The sequence below is a fragment of the Furipterus horrens genome, unplaced genomic scaffold (genome assembly GCF_987537825.1).
Source record: "Furipterus horrens unplaced genomic scaffold, mFurHor1.1.pri manual_scaffold_5, whole genome shotgun sequence".
Classification (NCBI taxonomy): Eukaryota; Metazoa; Chordata; class Mammalia; order Chiroptera; family Furipteridae; genus Furipterus; species Furipterus horrens.
This window is the reverse complement of record NW_028327175.1, coordinates 146,983,598-147,009,061: the sequence shown is the minus strand read 5'-3', so window position 1 is coordinate 147,009,061 and position 25,464 is coordinate 146,983,598. Positions and strand designations below refer to the sequence as shown.

General features: G+C 30.6%; 1 protein-coding gene across 11 annotated transcripts in view; it reads left to right on the top strand.

The window, feature by feature from the left end:
• PCDH15 (protocadherin related 15) overlaps nucleotides 1-25,464 on the top strand; it is a 686,961-nt gene that overhangs the window by 200,397 nt on the left and 461,100 nt on the right. For all 11 annotated transcript variants that reach the window (XM_090279288.1, XM_090279289.1, XM_090279283.1 and 8 more), the window contains one exon: nucleotides 8,856-9,011. In XM_090279288.1, the coding sequence (XP_090135414.1) occupies nucleotides 8,856-9,011 (156 nt within the window). The remainder of the gene's footprint in view (nucleotides 1-8,855; nucleotides 9,012-25,464) is intronic.

The following is a 25,464-nucleotide window of genomic DNA, read 5'->3' as shown; positions in this document are numbered from 1 at the left end:
TTCTTTAGTGTTGAGAAATTATATTCCATACACTCAGCTTTTAATATTGTTTAAATTTTAGTTAGTTACCAAAAATTATATTTACTGTTCAAGACAAATATCTGTTTCCTTAGTATTATTATTTTTTATTTCAAATATGGGCATAATTTATTGGACATTGGCTAAACTGAAATAATCTCATGGGAATACACTTAAAATTGATTTGACCTAAAAGTAATAATCACAAAAATATGCACAGATATCATTTAAAGAAAAAACCATGCTGGTTCTTTAACATAAAAATGAAAAAAATGTTTCCATGCTATGGTCAAGTTTAACCTGCAATGATAGTTTGCAAATTAAAGTGTTGTCAGTGGACACTCAACTGAAATTAGCTAAAGATGGTAGAGACTAGGTCATCTAAAGAATATTAAATGTAACATTAATATTGCAGAGGAAAATTTGTAAATTAAAAAAAAACCCACATGCTCACATACTTAGAATGAGTTTATCATTTGGCTAATAAACTTATTGAAACAATAACAAGATATTGAATAGTAGATGCTCTAAATCTTAGCAATATGAAACTTTAGTTAAATAACATCACACCAAAGATTTAACATTACCATCTAGCACAGGTGCTTTCACTTGCTGGTGGGACTTACAAAACCTGAATTAAAATAGACGCAGGACGTGAACCTTCCTACGAGTAGGAACTTTTTAGCTTTCCCGTGTTCTTTTTGTTGTATTTTGTTTTGTTCCTGTTTTTGTTGTTATTGTGACACATTTGATTGGTCTGCTGCTCTAGTGTACTTGGTTTATATGAAGAAAGTTTAATCTAGAAACTATAAATGAAGTCCACACGGCTAATTAATGAAAAGGCAGGTACCCAAAGCTTGATTTTTAATATCAGGGACTTCTCCTTGGATAAAGGTGTGAGTCGAATTTAAGCAAGAAGTTGGAAGTGTAAATGTAAAAATAAAACAAAAAGTCATGTAGAAGAAATAGAAATATAGATATAGTGTAGAAAAAGTTATATAGAAGGAAAAAGAGTTGTAAGAAGAACAAGAGGAGGAAAGTTTAGAGCTGCTAGATGGTATGAAGGATTTCAAGTTAAAAAACAATGTAAAGGTGGGAAAAAAAGACTACTTGATATATAGAAACTACTAAATCTTTATATCTGGATTAAATTGATCATTAAGAAGCATTTCACCAATATTGTTTCCAAGAATCAAGGAAAGAATGATAAAAGACTGAAATACACCTTTTCACTTATGGATTTGTCATTGTTTTCATCTTTGGGAGGTGTAACACATAGGATTCTGATAAAATCTATGTATTTATTCCTCAGGGAAAATTTTATTTGCACATAAACAAATTGTTTGCAATCAATTTCAAGAGTTTCACTAATTACCTAGATTACATAGAGCTCAAGTTACATATCTTGCCTTGGTTAAATAATCATCTTTTTTTTTTTAGTCTCAAATTGTTAGAAAATCTTGTATATCAAAATTAGTAATTCTAAACAGAAGTAAGAGAAAGGATAATTATTTACCACAGAATTTTTATGTCACATCTTACTGGAATAACTTGCTATAGTCTCAATGATATACTTAGATTTTATATACTTGCCATCTTTTCCGTAACAGAAAGTAATATTCATATGAATTGCAAAAAAATAAATCTTAATTTAACCTCTAATTTTAGTGCAGTTAGTTATGTTCTATATTACCTTTTTTAAAATTGTTTTGAATTTATCTTACTACTGCCATAATGCTTTTCTTCTCTTAAATAAGTATGTAAATGCTTTTATTCTGAAAATTCTTCACCCAATCCCATCTGTTTTACGTGTAGTATAGATCATTACCGCTAAAAAAGTGGTTATGGAAATAAGTGTTTTTAATCCAAATCTCATCAAATTATAGTTTCATTTAATTGTAAAATAGTATAAACCTGGTGGTAAATATATCAGAAAAGACAACTCAAATTAATGGGTAGAGTATTTAAAATATCAGTATTATAAATGTGAAAAATAATTTGATTGTGGCAAAATTGTAAATTTACCTGGGACAGAGGAAAACTACTTAGTCTTAGGACATATAGTCTATAATCTCTACCTTTCTCTGTGCATGTGCTGCATTTTTGTCCCTGCAGATTAGATTTCTTTTTACATATAATTTTGCTTTCCTATTTTTTGTTATTTGTTTGTTTGTTTGCATCGATGGCCGCTTTTATTAATATGCATTCAACTCTGGCTCTTTATAAGCTTTCACTTCAGTGCAGACTGACTATAGTCACTGTGTTCTTTTTCTGATTAGCGAAAAAACAGCATCTAAAAACTCACTGGCTTAAATCAATTATAGCTAAGGATGTGGGAGTGAGGTCATGTGGTAGATCACTGTTCAATTATACCTGCCCTTGCAGCAGCAGTTAGGAGTATCTTCCAGGGATGGCATTCCAAATCATGTTTTCTACAGTTTGTTCATCAAGGCCATAAACATCTTTTAATGGAAACATTTGAACAATTATGGCTGCATAGAGCTCAAGGAAATTTTTTAAGTAAATTACAAATAGTTTAAGATTAAATATAAAAAAATGAGCTAATAACCTAATAATTTTTATGAAAATTCCCGGGGACAATATAAACAGATAAATTTCCAAGTTTTAAATATTAGCACTGGCCCTGGCTGGTTTAGCTCAGTGGATTGAGCGTCGGCCTGCGAGCTAAGTGTCGCTGGTTCGATCTTCCAGTCAGGGTACATCAGAGAAGGAAAACTCTGACTCCAAAAAACCTCCGCTGCCTTGCGGCATACCTCTTCAGGGGAAAGGCTAAGGGAGTAAACCCCGACAGAAAATCCGGAGCCGGAGTCCCTAAGGCGGTTTGACGTTGTAGTCAACACCGGCAACTCCTGCGGCGCACCTGAAGCCAAGCTGTATTGACTCCGTCTTTCCCTTGGATCCTTCAGCTGCGAAGAGACGGGGGGTCTGCTGCATGGGCAACAGCAGACCCTCCATATCACCCTGCCCAGGCTCTGTAGCTTCAGCGTCATCGCAAGATGTCGATTCAACACGGGAGGAGACAGATACCGTGTCACTCCCGAGTCGGACTGCACAGCCATTCTCGGCGGTGCAGATAGACTCTTAAGAAGCTACACCATCGTCTCTCGAGACGGACGGCTGCCGACGACGACGACGAAATATTAGCACTCAATTAGAAAACGTATGTCATTGTATATATATGAGCTGTTGACAATTTTCAAGCTTAGTCCATATGTCATGCCCTGATTATTATAATTTTTATGTATTTTTAAAAATTCCTATTCACTGAAGTCACATAAATTTCCTTCAAGAAAGATAGATGAATGAGAGCGAGCGAGAAAGAGATAGGAACTGGAGAGAGACAAGTCATGGATGATAAAGCAACCAAAAAATGCAACCTGGCATGAAAATTAAGTCTCACTAACAATTATTGTCCTACTTGACCAATATTCTCTAAGTTCTGTAAGGCATGGGACAGTAATGGTTGTGATAACATCAATAATTACAATAATAATAGAAAGAAAAATATGATTCTGGCACAGTCCCATTATACTGCTCTCAAAACTCTGGGCAAACTTCTAATACCTTCGAATAGAGAAAAATTGTGTTCATGACAATCCCAAATATCTTACATCTCTTCTTTCAGCGTCTAAGTTGGTTGCTGCACAAAAGCTTTGACTCCTCTGCTCAGGCCAATATCTATTTAACTAAGTTTCATAGTTTTATCTACACAGAGTATCTTTCATGTGTATCGTTAGCATGACAGCAGTACAAACCTTCTAAGTTCTCACTTGTACTTTGAACAACCTCCCAATAGGTTTTTTGTTTGTTTGTTTGTTTTTACTGCATTTTATGGTTCAACCTATTCTAGATTCAGAGCCCCACAACAGAGTACTGACCTTGACAGTAGATTACTTTTCATTGCAAACTGGTTTATTTGGCTCTTAAGGTTCCCTAGATACAAGCTGCAACCTGTCTATCTCATTTATTTAACTTATAAACATACAGACTCTAATCTAGAAAAACTAAACCAAGTGCTGTTACCTAAATACCATCAATTTTTTTCTTATTATGCCTTTTCTGAGACTCTTTTGAACCTATGCTTTAAAATTACTGTTATTCACTTCCATTAGTTGAATATTATTTACTACCAAGACATGTCTTAAATGCTACACTGTACATTAAATATTTCCAAATTGTAACACTGGTATGTACATTTTTCTCTAAACTCCAAAACCTTTGAAACTCTTTTGTGACTTGCGTTAGTGTGCAAGGACTACATACATATAAATCCAAATTGAACTATCTGTATAATATAGTTAAATAAATAGAATGTCCTTACTAACTGATGGTGAAAAATCTACAGATATATCTAAATATTACATATACCTAGTCATATTTTCAAATGCATACTTTTTTTTTTTCTTTAGGCAACTTCTATAAGTAAGCCATTCACTGTGAAAGTTTAATTTGTGAAGGACAGCCAAAACTCTGATCAGCCATTTCCTTTAAGTTTTCTTCATTATTTAAAAATCATTTCTAAAACACACTGTGTTTTATTTCCTTTCACTGTCTTCCAGTTTATTTGTGAAATGATGAAGATTATTTTTTTAAAGGTGGTAAGTATATGGACAGAAAAATCTTGGGAAAAAATATTTTATTCCTGTAAGGATTGAATAAGTTTTGCCTTTGCTTTAAGAAAAACAAAACAATTATTAACGAGGTTTGCTAAAAATTTATTTCCCCCTAAATTATTTAGTTCTTCATATAACATGTTTTCTAAAAAAACTAAATTCCCTTTAGATTGAAGATGTGTGCTATAATCAATATGATAACTTCAATAAATTTACTATAAAAACTTTTCTTAGCATGTTGAATCCTAGGTGATTTTCTGAAAAACTCATATCACAATTTTATATTTTTGTCTTTTCATGCATATTTGTTGGAAAAATGTTATTCTGTTATTTTCTACTTCAACTCTACTTTTCGAGGATAACCCCCATCAACTCTTAGAACCTATTATTCCTGAACTTTATCTATGCATATCAAAACCTATACACACATATACATAAACATGAAAATATGCAAATAGCATTGAGTATTTTGTTAAACATTTATTTTTAAATTGAGAGAATAGTTCATATGTGTAGGAATAAATGGATTTTGGTTGTTTTAAATAATTATCTCCAAATTTGTACATACTTTTTTCTTCTTTGTTTAATAAATGAAACAACTTGAGAGAAAGAAAATAAAATTGCAATGACATATTTTTTTCCACCAGTTATGAAAGATAAACCAAATTTCCCTAAAACTTTTCTAAGCATTTTGGATTCCCTAAACTCTCACTAATAGACTTAGTTGAACTGGACTTGATATATTCATGATCTTCTTAAACTGTAGAGTAGAATATATTCCAACATAAAATTACAATCTGTGCTATATATTAGCTACAATGAATTCTTGCCTTCAACGTGATCCATTATAGTTGGAATTTATTGCACGCTAAGTTCTATCCATACTGCTAACAATTGCATAGAGAGCTAAAGTTGAAACTGACAAGTGTTCCAGATGGCCTGGATATCTCTAATTTATGGGCACTTAGCAGGACTAAGTGGTCTCAGTGCAACGTGCAAAGATTGTGACCTTCCTGTCCTAGTGGTTCCATTCAATATAGTATTAGAGGTTGAGATGAAATGGTATTATAGGTCTCTCTTGCAATATTTAGAAAACAAATAACCTTAGAAGAACATGATTCAACTGACTGTCTTCCAGAAGGTGTGCCAAGGGCCAATGGTGCTGGTATTTATTATTTTTTACTTCACAATTGAAATATGCAGGGCTTTTCTTAAATAGACATTAAAGCAAACACTTTAAAATTGGAAGTAAAGATGGAGGTCATCTAATTAGATTACTTCCAGAAAACTTCTAAGACCTATCAATAATCATTTTTTTTTTCCTCAAGCTTACAGATTTTTAGTGATGGGGCTTGCTTTATAGAATAGTCCATTCTATTCTGTACCATTTTAGATTAATTGAAAACCTCTATTTATATTGAAGACATAATGCTTCACAATACTTTTTATTCATTGTTCTTATTTCACCTTCCTGAGACTACAATGAATAAACTAAATGTTCACTAGAACATTTCACAGCAACCATTCAGATGTGTAGTGAATATTGCATTTTTTAGCTTAAATATCCTCGTTTTATCACATACTTGAAGGTGTTCAGATTTCACATTTTATTCACCCAGAATATGGTGCTTATTGTAATAAACCTGTCTCTGCATTTGATATTATTAATGAATATAAAATTTGTATTACTTTTGTGGCAACCCATTTACAATGTTGGCATAGGAAGTCTTCTCCCACTCATATATTTCGGAATTATATTTTATATTAACGTGTGTAACCATTAACCACTTATTATATTTTAGCAATTTCATATTTTCAAATATATATATTTAAATTTATTATTCTAAAATATAACATTTTTGTTATGACTATTTTTAATTTTTTAGAAATAGTTTATTTAATTATTTTTAGAGAGAGGGGAAGGGAGGGAAAAAGAGAGGGTGAGAAACATCAATGTGTGGTTACCTCTCAAATGCCCCAAACTGGGGACCTAGCCCACAACCCAGGCATGTACCTTGACTGGGAATCTAACTGGCAACCCTTTGGTTTGCAGGCCAGACCTCAATGTAGCAGCCAGGGCTACTATACTTATTTTTATAAGTTATTCTGACTTATTAAAATGATCCAATCCTTGACTTTTGTCATTAAGTGTATTTTATATCCTTCTGAGCTTTGTGATGTTCACAGATTTTGTACACATGACTAATGCCTTCATTTATGCCAGCAATTAAAAGTGGAATGCGGTAGATATTAAAACACAGAGCTATATGGCACATCACTAGAGACCCTCTTCCATTTGTTAATGATGCTTCTATTTATTTTTTCTAAGTACATTATTCAGTTAAGAAGAAATCAATTCAACTACCTTTTTCTTTATTGGTAGTATCTCATCAGATTAAACATATTTGCTTCAGATTACACATAGTTTTTACAACATTTATCTTTTAAAAATGTAACATGTGACATTTTTAACCCTTTGAGTACCAAAGTTGTTGTGAGCGACACTAACAAATTTTTGCAAAAGTGCCAGCGATGCTCACAGCGACTCTTTTTTTCGATGGCTATAAATGTAAATAACAATGGAATAATTCATATTTTATGTTTTGTTCTCTTTTTTTGTACCTCAGGTTATATATTGATATAAGTTTTTTTCATGTTGATGCAAATTTCGAATTGTGCATGGCACTCAAAGGGTTAATGTATTTATCCTAGCTTCGAGTTAGCATTGATATATTTTTAAATTGACTTTAATCCAAATATTTAATAACTTATTTAAAATTAAATATTATAAGCTATATGTTATGGAGTCCTTATTTCTCACTTTTGTGGATATTTACATTTTTTATAAATTAAAAATGTATTTTATATCCATCATATGTTAATATGTGCCTACCATGAAATTATTTCATATAATACTTATAATAATTCTATCATATCAGAGTTTACTTTTATCCCTATCTGTTGAGATGAAAAAACAAAGAACAGTGATATTTTCTGTTTAGATTTTATAGTAGGTTATAGAGCTAGGTCTGGAAGTCAAGCAGACTCAGAGTTTACACAGTCATTTGTCCTAGTGCTAGTTCATGGTAGAAGACTTAGCCATGACCAAAAGATTACCCTGGGTTTTGTGAAGCTTTCAGTCTAGTAACAGGAGAAAAATCAAAACAAGTAAACTACGTAATATGCCAAGTGGTAGGTGAAAAATGCAATACAGAAAAATGAATAATAAAAGGAAAAGTAGAAAAGAGATTTCAGGCTAGAGTTATGGTTTTTTAGATTAGGTGGTAGGAACAGACCATGCTAATAAAATGATGTATTTAGAGGAAAATTTTTGCAAGCTTGAAAAAGATTTTAAAAATCACAAAGATACACTTTTTAGTGTTAAACACTTTGACTCTAGAATCAAAGAGTAATAGGTGTGCAGCCCAATTCTGCAAGTCCTAAGCCATGAGATCTGAGTAAATAAATTATGCTTTGAAGGTACTTTTCTCCACCAAATTTATCATAAAAATAATTAAATAATTTAGTACATGTTTATGTATAGAATGCTTATTGAAGTATAATTTATAATGATGAAGACTGACAACATAAGACAGCTCATTATTACTATGATATCCACTCTGCATGTGTACTTATGTGTATAATAAGCGTATATTTGGAGAAGGAGGAAATTAGAAAAATAAACATTTAAACATATAGAGTGAGTGTGTTTGGTTGGACTGTGTATATATAGATTCTCTTTTGCTTATCTGCATTTTAATTTTATCATGTATTAACATATAATATTTTAGCAAAAATATAAATGGACCGAAATGTTATACAATCCTTCCCCAATGATTTTGTCATTAACACATTGTTTACATAACTTAGAAGTTTATACTGTTGCTTTTATAACTTTTGAAAAATTTGTTCTAGCCAAGCAAATCTCAACATTAATATTGTCATTGTATTTATCACCAGTCCTTTAATTGTGAACATGAAGCTACTTAAGACCTTATGTTTTGAGACAAAAAATTGAACAATTAAATAATTGTAATTTTCTTATCTTGTCCTTAAACTTGTGCAAATGGATCATTTTTCATAGGTATTGTCATGTGAAAATGAACAATAGAGAAAATTTTATTAAATAAGAGCTTTGACAGTATTAAGAAACTTTGATTTCAAAAGTTTTGTTTTTTTTAAGATACAATTTCTGCATTGCAGCCACCAATGAACATACACTCCATTGTGGTGAAAGTCCAGTGCGTTAACAAAAAAGTGGGCACTGTTATCTACCATGAAGTTCGAATAGTGGTGAGAGACAGGAATGACAACGCACCACAATTCAAGCATGAAAGCTACTACGCCACAGTGAATGAGGTCAGTTTCTATCCACTCTCTCTTTGTGTTTTCTTTGTGTTTTCTATAGCTAGCTAACTGTATACTATATATGGTTTGGAACGAGTCCTCTATAATAATATGCTTAACTGTTTACAAATATCAAGGAAATTTTATAGAACAATGCTTTAGAAAAAAATAAGGTCTGGATGAATTCTGACGTGATTTTAGGAATTCACTTCACTACAGAAAAAATTACTTATTTATAATAATGACCAAAATATTAACATTCATCATCATCTTGGACAATTTTGTCTCTGAATCCACATGCATGCTTACTGATGCTCAATAGGAGCTATTTATTCTCATGGTAAGGTGATAAACTAATATTTTTCATATTGCTGAAGTGGTAGCAGTAACTAAATATTGAAAACAATACCTATTTAAGATTTTATTAATTTATAGTTATTTCCTCACTCTTAGAATTATTTGGCAGATTCAAAATGTTTAATTATAATTCACAATTAAATTCTTGTAAGAAAATGGTGATCAAATTATTAAAAATATTTATAAAGTAATATTTTCAATTTATTAAATAAGTTTGGTTTTTTTTCTTTTCCATAGAGCCAAATTCATGAGCAAAGTATTATTTTTTTTAACAGTGGTTACTTTATTATAATTTTTTCTTATTCCATTAAATTAGAAAATATTTCTAAAGTCCCTCTAATATCACCTATTATATGTACTTTAAGAAAAATAAACCACATTTTAGCAGTTCTTCTTTACCTCCAAGATGCATTTTCTTTTTACATTAAAAACAAGTATCTAGTTTATAGGAGGATATCAGTGCAATTTGAGTATTGAATATAGCATTGGGTCTTTAAACTCTATAAGATTTTAAAAATTATTACAATGTATCCAATTTATCTCAACAATAACATTCTTCGATTCATAAATAAATTTTAAGAATGATACATTGGATAAGGGGCTGATCTCCAAAATATATAAAGAACTCATATGACTCAATAGCAGGAAGACAAATAATTCATTTAGAAAATGGGCAAAGGATCTGAAAGGATCCAAGTAAGACATACAGATGGCATATAGGCATATGAAAACACACTCAACATCGCTAGCCATCAGAGAGATGCAAATTAAAACCACAATGAGATACCACCTCACAGCAATCAGAAAGGTTATCATCAGTAAATCAATGAACACTTGCTGGCCAGGATGCGGAGAAAAGGGAACCCTAGTGCACTTTTGGTGGGAATGCAGACTGGTGTAGCCCCTGTGGGAAGCAGTATGGAATTTCCTCAAAAAAAAAAAAAAAAACAGAAAATGGAACTGCCTTTTGACCCAGTGGTTATTCTGCTGGGAATATACCCTAAGAATCCCAAGTCACCAATTCAAAAGAACTTATGGCACCCTATCTTCATAGTGGTGCTATTTACAATAGCCAAGTGCTGAAAACAGCCTAAGGGACCATCAGTAAATGATTAGATCAAAATAACATGGTATACTTACACAATGGAATACTATGCAGTGGACAGAAAGAAGGAACTCCTACCTTTGCAACAGCATGGAGGGAACTGGAGAATAGTATGCTAAGTGAAATAAGCCAGTTGATGAAAGGCAAATATCATATAATCTCACCTATAAGTGGAATCTAATGAATAAAATATACTAATGAACAGAATAGAACCACAGGCATAGAAAAGTGGAACAGACTGAAAGTGACAACAGGGGAGAGAGGAGGGGAATAATGGTGGAAAGAAGGGAAAGGGACTCGACAAAGAACATGTATGAATGACCCATGGACATGGACAAAATTGTGGGAATTGATTGTGGGAGCAGAGGCTGGGATTGGCAGAGGAGAGAAAAGGGAGAAAATTGGGACAACTGTAATATAATAACGATAAAAAATGATTTAATAAAATAAAGGAATAAAAAAAACAAAGGAAATGGTGTATATCATAATCTGAGACTTTTAGTTAATGTGATTTTTTAATAGCCCCACAAACTCCTCTTTTAAGTTTAACAGGACAAGTTATTGGTCAGTCAGTGCATAACCTCTTTGAGCTACCTTTATTGGACTGGTTTCTACTAAAACAGAAAGATGCTAATTAATGTAATTCATCAGATTACATGATTAATTGTTTTAGCATCTGAAGTATACTATTTCAATAACATTTTGCTTTGTTTGGTTGAGTGTTAACTTCATTTAGACATAAGTTGATAGATGGGTTATGTTATGCAACAGATTAACTGTAAAATCTATTCTTGTACTATATTTACTAATCCTGGATACATATCTTTAATTATTGTAAATATATTTATAATGTTCCATTTAAATTTCAAAGTATCCAATGTGATTTAACTACTTCCGCTCACCCCATCCAATATTTTCACACCTTGCTGAAAACTAACCTTTTCAAATACTATTTTAATCATGTCACTGTCCTGTTGAAGAACTGTGTAATTTCAAAGTATTGTCAGGGAAAAGGCCATCTGTCTCCATGGGCTGACTTTCAAGGTGTATCATAATCTGACATTTTGTCAAAGTATTCTTAAATTCAAATTCTCTCTGATAAAGCCTCACTTCTTTCAGAATAATTTCCTCTTTCACAGATGTATCCACTTCCTGGACTTTGCTCACACTGTTCATTTTACTTAGAATGGGATCCTCCATACTTTGCAAGTCTCCAAGTTTTGTTAATGTTTTAAAGTTTATCTCAAGAACTATTTCCAATTTTTAAAGTTGTCCCTAACTGTTCACATTGATTAATATTCAGTTCTCCAACCTCTAAACTCCTTCACCATCTGGATTAATGTTTCTTGCAGTGATAAAATTTATAGAAAAATCAAACATTTGATCTTAAACATTATTTGGAGAGGCTCCGTATTTTTTGTTTGCTTGTTTCTTTTTTATAAAGCTGTCCATGTGTCTCTTTCTCTCAATGCATTCCCCTATAGCTAATGAGACAATCCTATTCCACTGGTACTGTGGTCATGTCTTCTATGGTTTGATAATATTATTCCCCCCTTTGATTTTGCTCAAACTCTCATATCTATTTTCTTGAAAAAATAAAAAAATTGTTTAAAACTCAAGACAATCACAAGGGAAAAAAACAAATTTAGCTATTTTTCTCATTCTTCATTCATTTCATAAATTCTTCTATAGTAGTACTTCTCTTAATTTCTTTGGCTAGAAGATACACATACACATTGGGAAAATACATTGAAATTATATATATATATATATATGTATATATGTGTTTGTACGAGTGTGTACCAACTATAATGCTACCTGTAACTGTCTCCTATAACTGCAATCTGCCTGTAAAATAAAAAAGAAAATGAAATAGATTTTACTCCTCTGTGCAAAATTACAAGATATTTTTTTATTCTATGTCTCCTTTTAGCATAAAGCATGAATTAATCCAAAACAACTAAAGCTTTTTTTTTTAATCCCTCAGGGTTTAATAGATTATTGGTGTCAAAATATTTTACACTTCATTAAAACCCAAACAAAGGTAAAATCATTATCACAGATATATAAAAGAAGTTTCCAAAATTTAAGTCCTGATTAATCACTCTTCTTATTCACTATGAGAATACTGAGACCTGGAGCAGTAGCATGAATTGCCTGTGTTACACATTAAACTAGTCACAAAGTTGGGAATAAAACCCAAGTTCTTGGTTCAACCATCCATTTACTGCTTTTTAATAGACATCCTATTATGCTACATTACATCCATTTTCATATAACTGATTTAAAAATAAATCTCAGGGTTTATACTTATAATATTATATCATAATATAATAAAAATGAATGTTTTTATCAATTCATGAAATCTCAGTCTCTTACGCTTTGCAAACATGTTCTATTAGTGTGTCAAATATTCTAATGCTTGTATCTAAATGCTGAGCAAGGATTATAATAAGGTTTATACATTTTGTGAGCAAGACAGAACATTGCAAGTATATTTCTCTCTTTGGGTAATTGGAGACTCAAATGATATTGGACAATTTTATCATTAAGTAATTACTCTGATTGATTTGAAGAACAAATTGCACAGTCTAATTATTTGCTGTCCATTCTTAAGCAATTTTGGAGGAAAATGTTTTCTGGCAGTGATATCCTTAATAGCCGAGGTATCCCCTCCTCTCTCAATTCTTTTGACATATGAAAATTAAATGAGGGCAAGTCAAAGCAGACATAATATTTCCTTGTCCTGGAAGAATTAATCTCAAAATAGTATATAGGTTATATTTACCCTGGTCTTTAATCACCTCTTAACAGATGGGACAATTTATTAGTTAATATAATTTGTTCATTGTATAACTTTTAGTTTCACTTTAAATGTACCATGCTGATATAGCATGTGACTTATTTGTTGGCACTTCCTAGAAGAATGTTTTCTTGCATTTATTTCTCCTGATGGGTAGATAGTACACACTCTCTGAGAAAGAGGGAGAAAGGGGAGGGAGGATGGGGAGAGAGGAATGAAAAGGAAGAGAAAGACAAATTGTGAGAGAAAAACTTCAAATTTTAAGTCTATAATGTATAGCTTATTTAGCTTTCATTTTTGAAAATATGTTTACTGCAGTATGTTTTATAATTCTTATAGTACTATGCAGTTTCATTTTAGTATGTGGAGTGTACTTTATCAGTGTGATATTTTCTTTTTACTCAGTTGAGAGTAACTGTGCTTTGAGCTTCATTTGTGCTTAGTTCAGATGTTGCCTATGTTTTCTAGAAAATTTGCCTTTTTACATATTTCACTAATCAACATGTTGTTTAGATTAATGTTGTTTTATTATATATAGTTTCATTTTATTTAGTTAGATTAGTTAAGCTCAAATACTAATAACAGGAGTACAAGGTCTGTCCAGAGCTATCTAGCCATGTAATATGAAAAATAGACACATTTATTGAAGAAGATCCCAGGTACAAGAAACATTGTACATAAGGACAATGACTCTTCAGTCCCCTTCAAAGCAGGCACCTTGGGACCTCACACAGTTCTCTCAAGTAACTTCAGCTGCCCTGTCACATTTCCTGAATATCATCGATGGTCTAAAATCTATTCCCTTTCAAATGTGATTATAGTTTTGGGAAAAGCCATAAATTGCAATGTGCCATATCTAGCCTGTAGGGGTATTGAGTCACCTGGGTGATTTGTTGTTTTGCTAAAAACAAAACAAAACAAAACAAACAAACAAACAAAAAAAAAAAAAACCCTGAATGAGACGTAATGCATTGATGTGATGAAGCTGCCAATCTCCAGTTGCCCATAGCCACGACCTTCTGACTCATTCAAATAGTTTCTGTAGAGGAATGTTCAAGCTTAACTTAAAATTTGATCCAAAGTCATTGCTCTACTCACTCAGTCATTTTTTGAATGTCATGGACACACAGATCACATGCTCACTCAATAGCATCTACTGCCCCCACTGAAGTACAGTGAAGTTGAAGTTGTTCACACCTGTACATTCCAGTCCACTCTCTTGGCTGGGGTTTACATCAATGTTGCACAAACTGTTCTCATTGTATTAACAATGGCTGTACCTTTTCCCAGACAGACCTCAAGTATGCAGTTTTTAAAAAACTATAATAAAATGTATTTTCTTAATTTATGTTCTTATATTTATTGTAGTGATTTAATCTTATATTCATTAATTAAAATATTTACTTTTATTTTTTATTTTTTTATTTCTTAAATAATTTGCTTCAACAATTATAATAAATATTCTGTTTACTATTCTATTTCAATAAATACTTTAGGGTAAGAATCTTAGATTGTTTTAAATTATAACATCTTCATTTTGGATATTACTTTTAAAATATAGAAAGTTATATGTATAATAAAATTGCCTTATGATGCAACAGCAGTGATTGAGTTAGATTTCTACAACTATAATAATATTAAGAAAATTTTATGATTCCTGACATTTTCATAATGCAATGATATTTTACCAAGAGTATATTCAGTTTCTTGAGGATGGTGTTTTTATATAGAATACTTTGTTGAAATGAAAGTCTTAAATTAGGTTTAAAAGACCTGATTTTTTTACTCCTAATCAGAGTTAAATAATGATAAGGTAGTTTTATAAAATTTATATTTTTAGTTAAAATATAGTCCACAAGTCAAGTCTGACCAGCCTTTTCTAAAATTTTAATGTCTACCAAGAAAAAATTTTATTGCAACATAACCATACCCATTCATCATATATTACTGATTTGCTAGTTACAACAGAATGAACATGGCCTACAAAGCTGGAAATATTTACTCAATGGCTTTTTTCACAAAAAAGTTTGGTCACCTCTGTTATCACTCTACTTGAGATGTTAAGATGATATCAACTAGCTATAATGAATATGTGTATCAGACTTGATACATTTACATATATTTAATCTTCTGAACTATGTTTTTCCAAGTTTCTAGTTGAGTGAATTCTAAACACATGAGCACATATGCACACACTGACATATAAATACATACATGTATGTATATGTATAAATATATGTTTAGGTGTATATCTCTGTGTGTATGTGTACATATAGACACAATCAACTCAATTATAAAGCTACAAAAATACAATTCAAAAGTAATTAAAATTGTTAGTATTCAACTTTCTCTTAAAAATGGCAATTAAATAAGATTCTATAAATAAGTGTATTAAATAAAATTTGTTGCTACTGTGTTATAGCAATACTTATACTGTGGCCTTAGACTAATCAGAATTATGTACTTCATATAAACATTGTTGTCTCCTAATGATGTTTTGAATTTATTTGGCAAACAGTTACTATTTGCATTTAGTTCTTGTTTTACTTAGCAGATCTTATTATCCTGAACTGCCGCTAACTAAATTATAATGAGTTCTGTATAACAATCTTAAAATTAAAAAAAAAGACAAAAATGTAAAGAAATGGAACTGAAGAATAAGGTAGAGGCCAGATCCTGAAAGACACCATTAGTCATAAAGAGGAGCTTTCGGCAATAAGTAATCAGTAAATGCCTTAAAGCAATAAAATTGCATTCAAATTTTCTATTTTCTGAAGAAGAGGTGAGTTGGAAATAGAGACACAAATAAAAAATAATGAGCTAATGATAATGGACAAACAGGGTTCAGTAGGAAGGAAATTTAGGTGGACAACTTCATGGGAAAGGATGACTGGCAGATTATAGAAGGTAAAAAAGACAAATGATGTAGACACTCCATAAATTGTTTAGATTAACTCTGAGATTCTGACTTAGATTACAGCAATGAATCCTGTTAAGAGAATATATGATAGATGAGTACTTTGGAGAAGAAAATTTTCAATCAGAGGATAATTTGTTGTTTTTAATACCTATGAGATATTCAGTTGTGGCAACTCAGCATGGAATATATTTGGATATTAAAAAGTCTATTATAAAGAGAAAATTTTATGAATCATGAGTCACTTAACCTAACCTAAGATAGCCTGATTAAAAAAAAAACGTATAGAATATAGCATGTGTAGTACAGATCAAGAAAAAAAAAATTTCTCAAATAGTACCTACTTTTGTATATATGCAATTTTCAGAAAAATAAGTTGTAGCTTTTATAGATTCTTACAAATATTTATGCACTAAATAAAATTAATGAACACTGGGCTGAAGTTGTTTGAAGACAAAGCAAAGAAAGAGAATTCAACAGAAAAACACACCAAAGGAGTAGCAAGAGAAAAATGGGACATTGCCACGGTGGGAAAAAAAGTGTACTGAATTTAAAAAGCCAAATCTTATTCCAGTAAATTAGTGAAAATATAAATCACAGTGTATTAAATTAAGAAGTGTGTTGAAGGTGGGGAAACAGAAATAGTAGCTGTGAAATACTTTTCAAGATGCTTGACTGAAAGGGAAACAGAGGTAAAAGCAATAGCTTAACTAGGAGATGATGAAAAGCTCAATTTAAAGTTTAGGGATAGAAGAGACATGAGTACATTTAAATAGATGATAGTACTACACATCAAATTTCATAGTAATCCTAACATTTATTTGAGGCATTTAATAATCACTTTTTAAAATTTTTATAAAATTAAAACATTAAATCACCAAACTGAAGGCTTCTGGGAATGTGAAAGTTTCTTCCTCTTTCATTCATAACTTCACTTGCCCTAGTGGTTGCTGGAACTGATAACTGATGCATTAAGTTCTGGAAAAATCCACAGCAGGAGAATTGTGGTAGAGCTTTGTCCACAATCCAATAGACCACAAATTGCATAAATAGGATTTCAGCCTCAGAGATCCTTGAGGGCAGCAACTGAGTGTGAGGTCTTGAAATAAATCCGAATCAAAGTCTGAGGTCAGCATCATTTACCTGAGTTGGCCTGGTCTTTATACCCATCTTCCCTATCCCCAAGAATTCAGGATAGAGTGAACAGGTAAATCAAAACTTTCCTACTCTTAAAGTTGTGAAAATTTAAGAAAGTCAGGAAGAAGAACTTCCTCCATGGGCTTTAATTGGCCGGTGATTGGCCTGCTGCTACCCTTGATCATCAGGTAGAAATATGTATATATGTATATTTTTTAACTTACAACCACATTATGAGTTTTTCCATTTTAATGTGAAGGTCACAACTGGTAAATAACAATTGTAAACAATAATAGTGGATAGTTAGTATTTACTGAATGTCTACTTTATTCCAAACCTGTAAATATGATACTTCTTTGACCCTTACAATAATAGACCAACAAACCCATATTATTATCTGCATTTTAAAGAGAAAAAAAAGCAGTATAGAGAACTTAATATACTTTCCCATAGTCAAATATATTGGATTTTGTGGACCTGAGATTTAAAAACAGTTCTCTCTTTCTAAAACACCGACACTTTAAAAATATCATGTTCTATTGGCAAATTCTAAAAATCAATCTGGTGCCAGGAATAGTAGTATGAAAAATCTGTGTATGTGAAAATGAATACTTTCTACTATGTACACTAGCAACCACTACCCCCAAACTATTATTGTATCAATTATAACCATGTTGTTTTTAATTAAAATACATAATATAAATTTTTAATGTGAGAATTATAGATTATGTATTAGTAAAACTAAAATTGCTCTTCCTTCGTTAAGAAAATATTTAAGCACATATTGTCCTGTGAAATTAAATAATAGCACATAAATGTGCACAAAATTACATTTCTCTGATCTTTTCTCCTGCTTAACCTACTTAAATATATATCTATAATACTGCCTAGGTATTCTTGACCCCTCATGTGCAGAGGTGATACTATGTGGTTACTTTGGGAGATTTAGGTTCATGTAATTTCCATTATTGTCACTCATAGAAAGCATAAAAGTCTTCTGTTTCTGATTAAGATAGAGTATGTAATCAGGACCAATTATTCTCTTAAAGAGTTAGGGAAATATAAACAAACAAATAAATAAATGAATAATAAAATGAAAATAAGTATAGGAACATATATAAAGACATCAAATAACTAATGAAAATAAAGAAAAATGAAAAGATGAGTATATATGACAATCTAAATGAATATTGACTGTATTGATAATGCTTTCTTTTAAGGAATACATCTCACATACAGATAAAGATTCATACTTAATATTTGAGAACAGTGTAGTTATTAACCAGAAGATGGCTATAAATATATTCTAAGGTCTTCATTGCTTAAAAGGATATTTAAATAATGAATAATGTGTGTACTAATCAATCAAAGTAAGGCATGGGGACAAATAAAAAGGAACATAAAATAGGCAGAATAAAATATAAACACTTAATAAGAGTAAATTTAAACCACCCTGTTCAAAAATACATAATAATAAAAGGAAAAGCTCAAATTGAGGGACAATTTCTCAGACGAATTAAAAAGTAAAGCCAGATATAGGCAGTTGACATGAAATACAAATATATGGATTCAGAAATCTTAAATATAAAAAGATGCAAATAGATGCACTATGCAGTCAATTACCATGAAAAAGCTATTGTAGCTGTACTATTATCATACAAACCAAACTTTACAGCAAAAAGAAAAAGAAAAAGAAAAAAACATTGGTAGAGAATAAAAGGAATTTTTCATAATGATAAAAATTCAATTAGCCAGAAAGTTATAGCCTTATGAATTCAATTGCACTTAACAATATGACCTCAGAAATAATAAAGTAGATTTTACATTAAAGAATTAAAGGAGAGATAGAAAAATCCATTATCATAGATGGTTATTTTTAAACTATGCTAAGTAGAATAATAGCCACTGAAGAATGCCCATGCCCTAATGCCTGGCGAAAGAACTTTGCAGGCATGATTAAGGTATAAAACTTAATCAGGAGGTTATCCTGATGGACTGAACCTAATCACATAAGCCCTTAAAATAAGAGAATTTCTCTGGCTGAAGTCACAGAAAGTCAAGTGAGAAGAAAAGCAGGAAATATGAAACAGAAGGGGAAATCAATGAGAATACAAGACTGAGAAGTACTCAACCCAACATTGCTGGCTTTGAAAATAAATGGAGCCATATTCAAAGAACTAAGAAGCAAACCTAGCCCAGAGCTAAAAGGACACAATATCCCTCCATTCTACAATGGTAAACATAAAAAAATTCAGCCAGTAACCTGAATGAACTTGAAGTACAGTCATTCCCAGAGTCTCCTGAAAGGAACTCTGCTCTGCTGACACCGTGATTGTAACTTGGTGGGACCTGTCCATGATTTATGACTAATCTGTGAGATTTTTAAAAAAATGGATACTAATTTAAGCCACTAGAACTATAATTTGTTATGACAGCAATAGAAATTAATGCAGTACCACTCTCTGTGCCTGACAAAATAGAGAGGAAGAAAAATAATAGTAAAGAAATTGAAAATTTGGAATAACCTGACATGGTAAGTTCCTATGAAGGAAACACTGTACCTAACAACTTCAGAACTCATTCTTTTCAAGCATGTGGAACATTGTCAAAAATTTACCAAGCACTGGGCTCTAAATAAAGTATTAATAATATTCCAAGTTACTAAAATTATACAGAATATGTTTTCTAGTCACAGAGCAATTGAGATTAAAATTAATAAAAATAATATAAATACTCTAGAAATTTTCCATATGTTTGGAAAATGACATATTTTAATATTCACAAATGGAATTATTGTTTATGCAGGAACCCAAGAGTATTTACATCTCAGTTATTACATGAGCTTAGAAAGATTGCTGGAAACAAGGTCAATATATTTTTTTTAAAAAGAAGTATGTTTTCAAAAAGCAGCAACAAATAGAAAATGAATTTTAACAGGTGATTCCCTGGCAATAGCCCCTACCAAAGTAAAGTTTTAATTATATCTATTTATTTTTTAATTAAATAAAGACTTTACTTTAAAGAAAATACAATCTCATGTCTTGGTAAATATATGGAGTAACCAAATTTTCATGCACTGTTTGTGGATGAGTAAATTTATACAATTACTTTGGAGATCTGTCCATAGTGTCTACAAAAGTGAACAGATAGATAACCTATAACTCAGCAATTCTGCTTTTGTATATATATATATATATATATATATATATATACAAAATAAATTAATACATATTCCCACCAGAAAAGAAAATTATACAAGAAGATTCATTGAAAAATTTTATATAATAGTAAAAAACTAAAAATGATCTGATTTTCAACTATTCTAGTGCTGTTTTAATATTTGTCAGTTGTGTTTATCTTTTAAAAAAATATTTTTTTTCTATTTCTCAGTTTTCTCATCAAAAAGAGGGGGAATGAAAATATTAGACTATCTACCTCATAGGGTTTAATAAATAAATGTAATAATATTTTTAAACAGAAAAAGGAAAAGGTCCCACAGGTCCTAAATGTATGTTATCTATATATTTTATAATTATTTTATCTGAAACAAATATCTTTATACCACTTACCTGCACCAGATATATATGCATGGATTTTTAATTGTATCTCTGCCCCATTAAAATTGAATCACTATTTTCTTAAATTGTCTTTATTGATTTTAGATAGAGAGGGAGAGGAAGGGAGAGAGAGAGAAAAAAATCATTTTGTTGTTCCACTTATTTATGCATTCATGGATTCCTTCCCATACAGCATATCAGAATGATGCTCACACCAACTGTGCTAGCTGGCCAGTGCAGCATGGAATCACTATAAAGGCTGGCACTTTGTTATTGTTATTGAGTAGAACAGTACCTGGTACATTGTAGAAGTTCTATAAATAGATTTATCAATGAAATATGAATGGTACAACCATGAAACAGGGAGGTATCATTTAACATATATGGTCACTTTGCTTTTTCCTCAGATAAGAATTGGATAGAAATAATTTATTTTGAATTAAATTAAAAAAGAAGTTCATACATGGTACAATTTTTTGAGCAACAAGTAAAAACTTTCCCAATTACTGTGAGAGATTACATTGGTAATCACAACAGTGGTAATAACAAGAAATGCACTTTCCCTTTTAACTTGTGAAATATAAACTACGTGAATTATAGGCCTTTTTACATAACTCTAGGGAGAAATTATTCATTCAGATATAACTGTTATACCACTTGAGAATCTTTACCTTACTTTTCATCCCAGAAAAAGTCATCATTTTGATTGAGTAAGATTAATATGATTCCCCTTTAACCAAATGTCTTTTATTCCTTTACTAGATTTTTCTACACGCAGTGTTATGAGGCTCAATGCAAAGCATCCCAAGAATAACACAGTTAATTTAATAAATCTGTTGATCAAATTCTCTAAGTTCTTAAAAACAGGAAACTTAAAAGGATGCTTCATAAATCTAAATTTTATATGTCATTTACAATTTAGGAAGGTGGTAATTAGCAGTTGAAATCATTTTGGGTTTCAGGAACAATCAAATAGTTTCATAATTATTGACATTACAGTATATCATGAATTACATAATGATTATCAGCTCACATGTCCATATACTTTAGATTTATACTTTTAATATTTATTTTTATGACTCCTTTTATTATTAGGAGTATTCATTAGGAAGTAACTGTATATCAGATCAGTTTTAAATTTGTTCTTATCCAAATTTTGTTCATAGTAAGATTTCTGCTTAAATCTTCTCCAATTTAATAGTGTCATATCTCCTGATGATGAATAGAATAAGGACAGACTACAATAATGATAGATTAAACCTAAAAAATATATTTATTAAGTACATTTATTAACACTAAATTTTGTCCATGAAATATGTCACTTAAAACTATTCATAACTACACACTAACTCAAATTATGTGTGTATATTATTTTCATTTTAAAGATAAAGAAGTGCATATATAAAATAACTTATTAATTTGCCCAAGATCTCAGTGCTAATAATTGGCAGATCAAAGCCAGAAATTGAAGCAGGCTGATGCCAAAACTGAATGTCCTATCACCATATTATACAAATGTATCAGGCAGGAGAATAACAGAAATCAGATGTATAAAGACAATTCCTTGCAATTTTAAACTTTCATGTTTCTTCCCGATGTCTTAAAATAAAGTTTTCTGAAAAAGTAAGAAGTAAATAAATAAGATCATTAATATTAGTAATATTAATTCTAGTTTTGTTTTTTTTTTTTAATTGCATTTGCTTTTGTTTGACCTAAATTATCATCTTGAGCCACACTTCAGTAGAATAACCATGTGCTAGGTAGTGCTATTACAAGAAAAGAAAAGAAAAGAAAAGAAAAGAAAAGAAAAGAAAAGAGAAAAGAAAAGGAAGGGAAGGGAAGGGAAGGGAAAGGAAAGGAAAGCTCTGGTACCATGACCTATGTAATAATTTCAGAATGATCATTTTCCAGCTGCTTAATCACAGAAAATCTATTAATTTCTAATAGGCTTAGTATTCTTAATGGAAAAGAATAGTATATAGGCTAGCTGTTGAAGAGTAAAATATACAGAGACTGTAAAGCGAATGGTAGGAATGGTCACGAGAGCAGTCTCCACTTCCACCTAAACATGATTCCCAAATTTAATCCTCAAAATAAAAACACATAAATGTTTTCACCATGAAGCATTATTTTTGCTGAAGTTTTTAATTGAATTTTATTTTGATTATCTCTATATTCTTTTTTAAGATAATAGTATGTTACATATCCATTCTAAATTTATTGCTAGTAAATACTTTCTAAACTAAGGAAAAGTAGTTAGTATAGTAGAATAATATAAGTATGAAAAAAGAGTAAATCCCATATCATACTGAGACTAATAAATATATTTTAAAATTATTTTTCAATGTGAGTTGACATATTATATTTAGTTTCAAGTGCTCATCTGACACCATACATAGTAATTACAATATTATTGACTATATTCCCTATGCTGTGCTTTACATCACTGTGACTACTTTGTAACTGTCAATTTGTACTTCTTAATCCCTTCCCCCTTTTCACCCCTCCAATCCCCCTTCCATCTGGTGAATGACAATTTTTTCTTGTGTATCTATGAGTTTATATCTGTTTGATTTGTTCATTTATTTTGTTTTTTAGATTCTATGTATTAAGTGAAATTATGTTATTTGTCTTTTATTTCATATAGCATAATAACCTCTAAACTCATTTATATTGTTACAAATGATAAGATTTCATTTGTTTTCATAGCTGAAAAAAATTTCATTGTATATGTGTACCGCATCTTTATCCATTTTTCTTTTGATGGACTCTAGGGTTGCTTCCATATCTTGGCTATTGTAAATAATGCTGCAAAGAATATGGGGGTGCACCAATTTCCTATACAATCCACCAACAGTGCACACAGTTCCCTTTTCTGCACATTTTCTATAGAATGCCCACAGTTCATGGGGAATTATAAAAGTAATAAACTGATGAGGATATCAGTTTGAATAGTCTGCACAACAGGGAAGGTATTTATATTAGTTGATATTATATGCGGGTTTCATTAGGATTTTTATTTTATCGACTTTAAATGCTGTTATACTTATTTCTACTGATACGGCATAATCATGCCCTTCAACAATCTCATAAGGTTAATGTGCTCATTAAATTTTTTAAAAAAATTGTTTTTAAAATGTCTTAATTTTTTAACGCTTAAAAGAATGAGATAAAATATTTTAATGATGTTCTGAATAAACAGGGATTAAAAGCTGAATTTCAGCCAAATTAAACCATAAAAATGTATGAGAATCTCTCTCTTGCTTTCTTTTTTGATTTCTCTCTCATTGTCTCTCGCTTTTCCTCTCATTCTTTTTTTTTCTTCTATCGCACACACACACTCTTAAGTCTACGTTATTTTTTTCAAAGTTTAGACTTTGTTATAATAAAAATAATTTTGAAAATGGTATGTTTATAATTATATTTTCCATTGTATATTTAAATTACATTAGAACTACTTAGACCTAAATAATATTTTATTTTAATAACAAATTAGAATACCCATATAACTCATATTGAATTTCTCCTATTTTTAAAGTCTTTCATTATTAGTATGGTACATTGTTTAACAACTAATGAACCAACAGTGAAACATTATTAACTCGAATCAATATTTTATTCAGATATTCTTAGTTTTTACCTAGTTTTCACAGTTCTTTAACATTTTCTTGATTTTAGTTACCTTAATAATTTTCAAGAAAGAAACAGTTTGCATATTATTTCTCACTTACTTTACCTAATATTTCCTCATGATTATAGATTTTTCCCAGGAATACCACAAGATTGATGCTGTATTCTTCCTAGTACATAACAGGAGAGACATACAATGTCATTGTGTTCCATTACTAGCAATGGTAGCTTTTATTGCTTTAGTAAGTCAGTGTCTGCCTGTCTTTTCTATTGTAATTACTAATTATTTTGTACTTAATTAGTAATTAAACTGGCAAGGGATGACTTTCAGACTTTGTTAATATCCTGTTTCTTATCATATCTTCACTCACACTTTTATTAGTGATTAATGAAACACTGATTGGTTGAAAAACTAGTGATGAAAATGCAAATTATTGTGCTTGGATATATTTTCTCCTTTTTTCTGCCCTAGTTATTGGGTACTATTTCAGGCATTATGAAATGAAATGCATGAACAATGAAGATTAATTACTAATAAAAAGGTTACCATACTGAAATCATGGTAAATATGGAAATTTATGAAATAATTTGCTTGCTGAGAACTAAACTGTTGTAATAGCAGTAATTATCCAATATAAGTTTTCTAAAATACTGGTGCTAGCTAAGTTGAATTTCTTTACTTTTCTGTAAAATATCTCAAAAACATTTATTCCTTAGGGCTACACATATATACCTTTTAAGGATTACATCATCCAAATTGCATCATTTTAGATTATCTGTGTATCTTGGGTTGTGTTATGTATCAAGCTCTAGTTATATCATCTTTCATTTCCCCTCATCTCAAAAGCTTATTGATAGAAAAATGTGAAATATTTATTAATACAAAAACACATAATATATTTCATCATACCTGAGAATTAAGACTTGGAAGTCAAATGATCTGTGTTGCAGTCCTTATC